Source organism: Photinus pyralis, unplaced genomic scaffold, assembly GCF_008802855.1.
Source record: "Photinus pyralis isolate 1611_PpyrPB1 unplaced genomic scaffold, Ppyr1.3 Ppyr1.4_LG7, whole genome shotgun sequence".
Lineage (NCBI taxonomy): Eukaryota > Metazoa > Arthropoda > Insecta > Coleoptera > Lampyridae > Photinus > Photinus pyralis.
Window position 1 is genome coordinate 29,115,755 of NW_022170738.1, and position 11,235 is coordinate 29,126,989.

The window sequence follows — 11,235 nt, forward strand, 5'->3', positions numbered from 1 at the left end:
AATGAATGAAAGCGGTATAACGGGCGATCAAAAATGAGTTGCTGAAAATCGCCTTTGGATCTTGAAATTAAATACGATTTCCCATGGAAACAAAAATTGCAAAGGTATCTCGGCAACAACTAATTTTTGGTGGCATAGTGCTAACATACATTTTTTGGGCCCTTTGTACGGATTCCTTCACAGTTAGGTAAAATATTTAAAAAAAAACACGCTCGTATATTTAAAACTTTTAGCATTTTTTAATAAATGAAATGTCCTATCAAAATGGTCAAACCTCGGGTCTCGCTCGGGTCAAACAAAAAGACAGCAAATTATCTAAAATACATCAGAGAAAATTTAATAATAAAAGACTTGGAATCAGGCAAACTTCTCATTACACAAGGGTTTCGACGAGGTTTTTCATTATATACTGGATTCTGTAAATTGAAATTTTAATTCGCTCGGCGCCTTTCGTTTAAAAAATTTAAAAACATTCCTGGAAACCGTCGTACTAAAATCCCGTGGAACGTCCGACAACAATAATAAAAACAATCAAATTGTGGGAAGTACAGCAATAACAGTATTTCATGGTAATTGAACGGAGGGGGGTAACAACCTCTTCGGAGGTGAATCATGCAGTTCGTTGACAATAACACAATTTTATTTTTAAATGTTTCGGATAAATGAAAACTTGCTTTAAAGAAACGAGGCACTTGTGAAATCGCAGGCGGTTACGTGCCGAATTGATTATCAATTGCTACCACGAAGATGCGTTAATCGCTCTTATCACCCGCATTAGTTATAAACATTTGTGCAGATTTAGAAAAAATATGTGGGGTAAAGAAGTAGGTCGCCGTATCACGTATGTCTTCGCAACCACATTTCCAACAGGAAGGGTGCGGTTAAGAATAAAACTCACCTTATCTGCAGGGATGTTTCTCACTGTCATTGTTGTACCCTAATAGATATCCAGGTAATCAGAGGCGGCACTATTTTGAGCAAAAATAATGTAGGACACTAAAAACACTACTCCATCGTATACTCCTCGTATTCGAGGCTGCAGGTGCACTTATTTCTTAAAACTCCATTATATATCCCTCCCGAAACATGACTACGATAATCGAGAAGCACGTTTTATTTAATAACAACACTTTTTCAAAACAGTTACACCTTCGTAGCTCGAAGATTACCCTTTGTAATAATAACAATGCACTGCACCACGAACAACCTTCTGCGCAACGACACTGCGCCAACTCGTCCAGCTGAACTGCTAGATTTTTCGGTTTCTTACTTTATAAAACGCGCCATCTAAACGCGCGGTTGTTAACGACGATTGATTTTTGAATGAAAGCTAGCCACAGATTGCGCCATCTATTTAGGTGATGGTAGTGGCTACCGTATCGATGCGTATTTTGCCGCGAACTTATATGTACAGGGGCGCCGTTCGTACAGTGGAATATAGTAGGTACTTTTTGTATATCGTTCATTGTTAAAAAGCATAAGCGCACTTTATTCTTTCTATGCTCTTGTCAGAGCTAGACGGGCTAGAGCTAGACCCTGGAACAATATTGAATATTTCTAGTAAAGGTTTTGTCTGGTGTGTTCTTGAAAAAAACTGGAAAAAAAGCTTTCCAGAGAACCTAAAGTGATCTGGCAGATGAGAAATGTAAGTTTATAAAACTCGGTAAAACGTCTATAAAGCTCTAAAAAAACTTCGAATGATGTTGCACTCTAAAGCACGTTTAAATCCTTTTAGAACTCTTCCCGAACCTATTAGATTACTTTCAGAGCATATGCATAGTGTCGAAACGGTTTACGCACCATAGGGATTTCTTTATACAGAATTATTTTCTCCCATAATGAATTTAGAGCTAAGTTGGAAATAGGTTTCCTGTAGCTTGAAAATTTCTGCATCTGCGCATGACTTCATTAATTATTTTTGAATTCGGGAAACCGGAAAAATGGGAAAAATGTAATTTTCTAGTACGCTGCATAGATGCCTTATGAGTTTTTACATTTTTAAAGCCATTTTGAGGTTGTTTTTATATGTACGCTCGTTGTACAGTTCTTGGAAGGGACTTATAACGAGCCCAAAAAACCTTAGAAAACGTCTAAAAATTATAAAATCGCATCGTAAAGGTCCAAATGCGTTTGGAAATATCCAAACAGCTCTAGGAAGGCTTAGAGATGGAGGTATGAAGTTACGGTAGATGTTTGGGAGACGAGAGGGTTTCAGATTGCCTTTTAGTGTCTTCCACAGTCTCTTAAAGTACGGATTTGATGCTCCCCTTCAGGCAAAACAATTATTGACGGTTACAGACCATGGAAAAGCCTACTATAATGCCCGGAAAAGAGTTTTAAAAGTTATGGAAAAATCGTAAAAAGTTCGGATTGCCTTCTTAGCTTCTTATATGGTCAATCAATTAAAGAACTAAAATTTACAGATAAAGACCAGGCACCACTGCATTTGGAATAGCAAACTCTACTACAGGCCTTCAAATCTTACATTTGACTTTTAATGGTTGGTCGCCTGAAAAGTCAGTTGAAACCTTATCCAATTCTCTAACACAACTTTGATTTTGATTTCTTTCGTCCTCAGAGGCGGATTAATCCAACAACGGTCACTAAACTATATTAATTTCTGTGCCTTTGTGAACCCCTGGAGCATTTTCATTACGATAATATCGCTTTGGCTCCCACAAACGTTTGGACCTTTAGGCTGTGGTCTATTGTACCTTTTGGGTAATCCGTGATCAGTCACTGATTTTGACAAAAATGTTTTCATCTGTAACCAATGGCGCAGGTCGGAGTTGAACAGAAATTAATCAGTTGTTTTTAGTAGCACACTCAAAGTTACCAAAGTGCAACAAATTTGTCAACTGTTGTTTTTCGGAAACCATCAAACATACAGAAATCCAATATGTTTTGATTTAAGAGCCAAATTAAGCTATACCGGCTAGTACTAGGAATTTGCGAATGCAACCATTGCATTTGACGTAACTCCCGCAGCCAGCTGCAGAGACACTACCAATGTTAACTACATTGAAAGATAACCTCAAATTTGTTTTTAGTTTTAAGAATTTAGATATAAGTATTTTACAATAATTTTATTTAAAAAATGTGCACTTCTTTAGATGAGAACGACATGGCATCTCTAAGGATTCATGTGAACGTTGATGATACTTTAAAAATGTTAAACGTAAGTGACCTAATTGAAACAGGTGTTCAATTAAACAGCGCCCACAAATTCAATATTGGACTAATTGACACTGATTACAGGATAAAGTGGAGGCGTTATACAGATTCCGTGATCATTACTTTGAGAATCGTTCAATCGACGAAGCAAAGCACAAAAATCAGGCAGTGCAGAAGGTGTTAGACGATACATTGGCATTGTTAAACGAACATCAAGGTGTGTACCAAATTACATTGTCAGTTGATTAACGAGCATACAATGCAGACCTGGTGGTGAAGGCCCACAGAGCTACATTTTACTATTTGAAAGGTAAAGCCTTAAACGTTTTACCTCACTACTCTAAGGAAGCGGAAGATTTCCTGTCCAAGGCTGTAAAATTAGATCCAAAACTAGTGGAGGCGTGGAACGAATTAGGCGAATGCTATTGGAAAAATGACAATATTAAGGAAGCGGAAAACTGTTTTAATGGAGCTTTAAATAATGTAACCGGTTTTTGTGTCCTTTGTCTATGCTAATAAGTGTTGTTTAGGGTAAGAATAAAGTGTCTCTTAGGAATTTATCAATGACATCTAGACAGAAATCAGTTGCAAACGCAGAGGAAAAACGAAAAATTGTCGAGTATGGTTTATCTTTGGCTAAGGAGGCCGTGCAACTTGATCCGAATGATGGCCTCTCGTGGATTATTCTAGGAAATGCACATTTATCATCATTTTTCGGCTTATCACAGTCTCCTAAGACATTAAAGTTATGCTTGAACGCATATATACACGCAGTGAGTTCTTGCCCCCTGCTGTACTGATGCTAATCACAGTTTTTTGCAGGAAAAAGACATTGCTGCCAAAAGTAATCCAGATTTACACTACAACAAAGCGATTGTAAGGCTTTTAGTTCGATTTAATCGATTATTTTGTAGAAATTGTTTTGCAGACCTTGAAGTACCAGGAAGAATTCGAAATGGCCTTGAACTCTTTCAATATTGCGTCATCGTACGAGCCAGGCTGGGATCCGCCGAAAGTCCAAACCACTCAGTTGGAAAAATATTTGGAGCAAGTTACGGATTTCGTCAATAACTCCGGTAGAATGAAAGCTAAGCGATTACAGCAAATTACACAGGCAGGTTAATTACTTTTAGCCTTTTATTTTGGGATGCAAATAATGGACAGCTTTTGACTTTTTGGTGTCACATGAATATAAATAAATGATAAATAAGTGATATGTTTTTAGTAGACATATTTACATCGGAGCAGGTCTTTTCATCTACTAGGAAATTTATTCAGTAGAACTCTCATACCAATTGTATTAATATTAGTATCCCTGAAATTGATAAGAATTTAAAGCTCCATATACTTAGTGCATTATTAACCCTTTTGAATAGTCCATAGATGCCAAACAACTAGGACCATATGGTGGCGGATCTTATACGTCACTCAGCGGACGGACCACCGTCAAATTGGAACACATCGAATTCGAAGATCTACAAGAGGGATTAAATGAGGAAAAGGTCATTCTGGGAAAAGTAGTTTGTTCTGTCTACAATGAAGACGGAGTACCTTTGTAAGTTACACTCTTTACTAAATATTAATTTCTATATATATACACATTGATCATTTTTACAGTGAGAGTACATTTATAAATAGTAACTATGTACAATTATAAATTATATAATGGCTTTTTTTTTGGTATTAACAACTAATCATTTTTAGTACATTCTGTTTGGTCAGTAAGTTAGGAACTTGTCTCGCCGTCACCGTTTTTAATTTGGCTGAAAGTCGAGGAGTGATCATTGGCGATTCGGTGGCTATTCCCGAACCGTACGTCACTGATGTAGATTTTAAATACGGCAATAAGGTAGATATTTGACAGTCAAATATGCTCCAAGGATTGTCATCTGAACACTTTTTTTGCAGAGGTTCAAATTTCGCCTTATTCGCGTCGAGACCCCTCGAGTAATGGTGGTAAACGGCAAAAAACTAGGGAAAGACACACAAGCTTGTGTTCAAATGTCAATATTTAAGAAATTCACCTGATCTTCGACTAATCGTACAGTGACCGGATCGCTACTTAAAATTCTGTGATTAACTTTATAATGTCTGATTATTTTTTAACTTTACTTAGTATAGTGGACCAATTAATTAAAAAAAACATGTCGGAAATTTGTAAGTTGTATTTCTAAACCCTTCTCTTCTCTCGAAGACATAAATCGCTTTATTTTATACAAAATTGTTTTTCTTTTCTAATCCTGAGTATCGTGATTATATGTCCTTAACAAGTAGGCGTCAAGTTTATCACACTCGGTTATCACATCCACTGGAAATACGCAATCACTGAATGCCATCACTTCCCGTCACAAATTGACTTCCCATAATTTTAAATAATTGTCCAGTACCTCTTCGAACCACTGCTGCTTTTCCGGATCCTTAAACGCAGGTGCTAACGAACGCATGTCGAGTTGAAGTAGTGCTTCATTTTGCAAGAGACCATTTAAGACGCTCAACAATTGCGGATTGGAATGTATCTTTAAAAGACTGGGATATGAGAATATGTAGTAGTGAACGCGCAGCTTCGTGTGACACCAACTTTCCACCGTCTTGTTTCCGCTTGCCACCTTGATTTTTCCCATGTGCTGGGCGTACCATGGACTAAAGAAGTTTGATAATTCAACGGAACTCAGGTTTGATATTCCGTGCGTTTTTAATCTCTCCTTTATCTCACGATAAACCGTGCGTTCGTACACAAACACCTGCAAACAAAAGAAAGTACTTATTAGAAAAGATTTATAAGGTAAGAAAGCAGCAAACAAAATATAAAAGACAAGTTGATAGTTGATGCAAAAGGTAGGTACAAAAACAGACTCCGGCAGTAGGTACTGTAGTTTTTATGGCTAATTTCATTAACACATACCTATTGGGTTACTTGTTTGTGCATAATTGGCTGAATTTACGCAATTAGAATGTTGTCGTTCGCACCTTATTCAAATCAGCGAACATTCGCACTGGCTGGACTTCATTTGACTCAAATCTCGCCGAAAACTCCCCTAGGTCAGTAAAATATGGTAGGTAGGTACTTTCACACGGAAAACATTCCAATAGTCGCTACCTCTCCAAATTGCGGTTTTTTGGGGTGCGGAATTAGAAATGAATTTTGCAAATGAATTTTTACTGCTTACAAATGTGAACGGATAGGTACAAAAAATAATAAAAGTTATTTAAAAAAAACCTGAAATACGCAGTTTAAAGATTAAATATCTCTATAATTATCAAAGTTACACAAAAAAGGTTAATATGAAAGTTTCGCACTTCGAAATAAAATAATGTCCAACTAACATTGAAGATGGCGGTTACCGACGTATGAATATCAACTTCCTTTTTTTGAATGAGTGCAATGTTGGATTTTTACATGATTAAAGAGAGCCTTTTATTCTCTTCTCAACGATGTAAGATATAGGTATCTCATGACTGAGTAAAGTGCATAATTCGTTAGGCTTACTTTTGCTTATCAAGACTATTGGTCAAGTTTTTAATTAATCATTCTTTGACCCTTCATTGTTAAATGAAGACTAAACATATTTCGCCTATTAAAAACTGTTGGCGCGTACTTAATTTTTAGATGACTAAAAAATATTTCTTTATTCTTTATTTAACGACGAAAGATAAACGACTAAAAAAATTAGATTAGCTTACTTGGTTTACAGGCAAAAATAATTAATATCTTACATAATCAAAAAGAGAAAAGTTTTCTTGCGAAAATGCGAAAATCCAATATGGTACCCATTTAAAAAAAAGAAAGTTATGCCTGTAATGGCCGTCTGAATTTCATTTTGACATTCAACTTTTTTTTATAACTTGTAGATAACTATGGAGTCATTATTATAACTTTTAATCGGACCGGTTCTTTAAATTTTTCTTTATCTTCAATAATTAAGAGAGTTTTCAGTGGATTGCTCTCGGCGTGTTTTAGTTAATTTAGTGCGCTATTTATTACAAAATTTACTTATTGTTCATCTGGGACAATATGCAATAAAAATTTAAAAAAAATCTTCAATAATAACGTGTAATCCTACTGCATCTGAAACACCCTGTATACGCAGTACTCATTATTTAAGTGATGCCAGTTTTTTAATCATTGTATATCTGTGAACAAACGAATTTTAATTTTAAGTAACGAATCCAAACTTAGTTTTTGAAAATTTGAAATTTGAATATACATTTTACCGGCATCGAAAAAATCGATAAAAATTCCTACGCGCAGAGCACATGTCATACCTACACTAATTACTTCACTCGTCAATGACTTCCTAAAGACGCGTTACATTCAAAGAAACTGCCGTCGACAGTCTATTTGCGCATGTGCGACCATTTTTAAGAGAGAGAGAGAGCGCGAAGTTTATCGATTTCCACGATAACAATTTTTTAGAAGTGTTATGCAAAAACAGTTTTTTTTAAATAAAAAATAAAAACTACGGTTCGGACTATTTTTGTTGCTCCGGCCGCATATATTTAAAAACGATAGACGCGTCCGCATACATGCGAAAATTGACTCTTCCCCACAACTTCGGAATTCGAACTCGCATATCCTGTATTAGCGGAGTTGGACATTTGGTTATTTCTCATTTGTAAGGTTTGCATAAAATGCTGATATCAAATTCGGTCATACTTCAACATTTTGTTTAGGTATGTATCGTTACTGAATCATGTTTGTTTGTCATACTGTACAGGTTATTATGCCTTTATATTGTTTCTTTAAGTATTTCTTTACATGTTCACGTGTGAGTGGATTATCAGTGTGATGTCGCCCTGGATGTTTGATCTAACCAATTATTTCCGTGAAAAAAAGCACCGCATTTGTCGTTGTATATGTTTCGTTTTTCATTTCGTGCAGGCTGCAAAACTTGTGTTTAGCAATACGAGAAGGGATGCCCTCTAATTAACTTTTCTTCTGTTTTAATATGTGTGTTTGTATCTGTGATGATCTACTTTCACTTAAATACCTGTTGCTGGCATTTGTCACTTTAGTAATGCGCCATAAGTAAAAAAAAATACCTTCCTGGACAATTGCCCGAAAACAATTTCCCGAAAGACAATTCCCCGAAATCAGTTGCCCGAATGGACAATTGCCCGAAACACAATTGATCGAATGGACAATTCACAATTGACCGAATAGGCAATTGCCCGAAAGGAGAATTAACCGAGAATTGTATTTTATCACAACTTTATAAATTTAATAAGTACATCCCATTAGTCTTAATACTATAATAATTAATTAACGTCACTTATTGAATTCAGTCAGACGGTTTAAAAAGAAGGTACGAAACTGATGCAGATTTTGCTTTAAAGCTCCGATTACTGTCAGCCTTAGCATTCGTTCCTACTGCAGATGTTGTGGAGGCATTTGAAACCATTATAGTGTTAAGACTAATGGGATGTAGGGACTTATTAAATTTATAAAGTTGTGATAAAATACAATTTTCGGTCAATTCTCCTTTCGTCAATTGTTCTTCAATCTTCGATCAATTGTGTTTCGGGAAATTTTCCATTCGGGCAATTGTCCATTCGGGAAACTGTTTTCGGGGAATTGTCTTTCGGGAAATTGTTTTCGGGCAATGGGCTCATCCCGCCTTCATTTTTTATTTCTGATCTACAAAGTACATTAAAAATAAAAAGACCCGTGTGTCCTCAATTTTTATTTGCGAGTAAAATAAACCCAAAATAAATTATTGAAAAGCTGTGTTTTTAGTCCGAATTTGAAACGCTTCAGACTAAATACGTCACAAACCTACAACCAATCACGTAGAAGTGAGCTGGCAACCTTACCCGAGGGTCTGACGTTTGTCACATTTGACGTTTTGAGAGGGATGTTTAACTGCATCTAGCACGAAAGTGACAAGTGCCTGTGACAGATGACGCAAGTTATAAATGCCATTCTCCTGCAATATTGCCAAGTCGTTATGTCATCTGAATGGTTCTAGGAGCTGATTGGTCGGGCTTATTACGTCACAGAGCCCGCCACAATCATATCGTTTTGAATAAACCTTTAAAACCGCACATGTTCATTATTTTTTTGCTAATCAGCCTCTATTTTTAAATAAACTTTTACTGTCCAAAAAAATGTTTTATAGTTTCAGCTACACGCTTATTAAATTAGAACTGCGGAATTCAACTACACTGTAAACCCCCATTGTCCTAGACCCCAAACTGGCAGAATCGCGCATTTCGTGAAGAATGCATGAAATTTTGGAGAGATGTAGGTACTCTAAACCATGGAGATCATTTCTAGATATTGAGCTACCTAACATTTTTTCGTGGGGATCCTAACAGAAGTGATAAACCGGAATTAATACATAGTTATAGAAAACGCACTGTATGTCATTATAGAGATAACAAATTAGTGTTCTATGAAAAATGTTAGAACTGATGAAATCTACAAATTGATACAGCAACCGGAAGTAATACAATTTTATTGGAAATGCACTGTTACCTGAGGCCTCAGAGAATTGTTTAGAATTTATCCATTGCCGCTGCTTTGGGTCCTGCACAAGGAACTGTAAATTTATTACCGCAAGACTTCCTTGCATAGAATATGTGTTACACTTTTTGTGTAAAATATTGATGGATTATATCAATTTCCACCACCGGTTGCAGGGAATTTCAGTTCCGGTTGCACGGAATTGAACTTCCGGTCAGGCCGTACGCCAATTGTGGATCCAATAATTACAAACAGATTATACTACCTACTCTACATCGTTACCTCCGACAATGGACGACATTTTCAACAAAACTGTATTACTTTCGGTTGTTTTAAAGATCACTTCCGATCATGTTTAATATCAATTTGTGGATCTGATCATTTCTAACAGTTTTCACAAAAATACTAATCTTGTTATCTCCAACAATATAGACGCTACAGTGCGTTTTCTATAAGTTCGCGTTACTTCCGATAGGGTCCCTACGGAAAAAATTGAGGTGGCTCCATATCAGGAATTATTCCCCATGGTCTGTAGAACATCTCTACCAAATATCATACTTTGGAATGCAACGACACCAGGACCACAGATATCTGTGCCAGGACTATGCCTCTGTAGATGCTTGTAAGTCGATGCTTAGAGTAGAGCTATGCTTTTGATGCGTCATTTTTTTGTTCATGCAGTTTACCGTTTCATGAGTTGTGTTATCTCGATTGATTGTACATGTGTTATAATCTGTTTTTATACTAAATTGATTTATCGTTTTCTACTTGCACGTGTGTTGTTTTTATGAATGCATTCGATTTGGTTACCTGATTTATTTGTACAATTTGTGATGTTTTATTTCTGTATTTTCTCTTGCATTTTGTTGCCGTAGTTGTGTTATTTCATGTATTTGTGTGGGCTATGCCGGGGTTATTGTCCTGCAGAAGGTTTTCCTGATATCAAAAACATAAAAGAACCGATTACACAACGTGGGAGTTCATTCGTGCCATCTATATCAAGCGATTGCTACCGAGATTCAAAAGTGCCTCGAAACGTCTGTCGTGTCGACTTTAAAGTTAGATGGCTTTGTTTGTAGTTTTCCCCCAGAGTTGCAAATTGTAAGTATAGGGTAAGCCAACATGTTTATTGTCTGATGACCCCTGAGATAATTTATTACAGTACCGAGCTTTTGAAATCCAAGTGGCATAGTTGACAGTCTGCTTGATATTAGTCATACGAACCTACCTAAAATGGCTGAAATAGAAATCATTACAACCACAAAAAGAAAACCCTGTGCGATTTGTACTTACTCATGTTTGACTCTGTTCTATACATCTCTATGTCGGAACAGGATAAATAAACATTATTATTATTTATCACGGTTTTACTATACAGTATGGTGCAAAAAAAAGGAATAAATTTATTATATTCTGTCCTTGGCGACTGCAGGGAAAATCCTAAGACCCGTCATTTATGGTTTAATTACATTATAATATGTAAAAATGTCATCCCTAAATTTAATACCATTATATTGAGGGTGGAAACCCCTAAATATAAAAATGAATTAAAATAATGAAATTAATAATGACTTTATAACAGTGCTTGAACAGATTGA

At 36.1% G+C, this 11,235-nt stretch overlaps 2 protein-coding genes across 2 annotated transcripts; one reads left to right on the top strand and one right to left on the bottom strand.

Annotated features, from left to right (window-relative positions):
- Nucleotides 1-3,010: 3,010 nt before the first annotated feature.
- LOC116176874 (tetratricopeptide repeat protein 5-like) lies at nt 3,011-5,388 on the top strand. Its single transcript, XM_031495686.1, has 9 exons — nt 3,011-3,178; nt 3,259-3,391; nt 3,440-3,657; nt 3,705-3,947; nt 3,997-4,050; nt 4,103-4,288; nt 4,551-4,729; nt 4,879-5,023; nt 5,083-5,388. The coding sequence occupies exons 1-9, from the start codon at nt 3,098-3,100 to the stop codon at nt 5,200-5,202; spliced, it is 1,359 nt and encodes a 452-aa protein (XP_031351546.1). The 5' UTR covers nt 3,011-3,097; the 3' UTR covers nt 5,203-5,388.
- On the bottom strand, nt 5,325-9,938 carry LOC116176158 (torso-like protein). Its single transcript, XM_031494634.1, has 2 exons — nt 9,907-9,938; nt 5,325-5,934 (listed from the first exon to the last, which is right to left on the bottom strand). The coding sequence occupies exons 1-2, from the start codon at nt 9,936-9,938 to the stop codon at nt 5,520-5,522; spliced, it is 447 nt and encodes a 148-aa protein (XP_031350494.1). The 3' UTR covers nt 5,325-5,519.
- Between the last annotated feature and the right edge of the window lie 1,297 nt (nt 9,939-11,235).

What these genes read in the sequence shown, in the direction of transcription:
- LOC116176874 (XM_031495686.1), top strand. Translation starts at nt 3,098, where the DNA reads ATGTGCACTTCTTTAGATGAGAACGACATGGCATCTCTAAGGATTCAT. An exon ending in ATTGTTAAACGAACATCAAG is followed by an intron (nt 3,392 to 3,439) that starts GTGTGTACCAAA and finishes CATACAATGCAG; the next exon opens with ACCTGGTGGTGAAGGCCCAC. An exon ending in GATTACAGCAAATTACACAG is followed by an intron (nt 4,289 to 4,550) that starts GCAGGTTAATTA and finishes CCTTTTGAATAG; the next exon opens with TCCATAGATGCCAAACAACT.
- LOC116176158 (XM_031494634.1), bottom strand. Translation starts at nt 9,938, where the DNA reads ATGTCGTCCATTGTCGGAGGTAACGATGTAGA. An exon ending in GTCGGAGGTAACGATGTAGA is followed by an intron (nt 5,935 to 9,906) that starts GTAGGTAGTATA and finishes TTTTCTAATAAG; the next exon opens with TACTTTCTTTTGTTTGCAGG.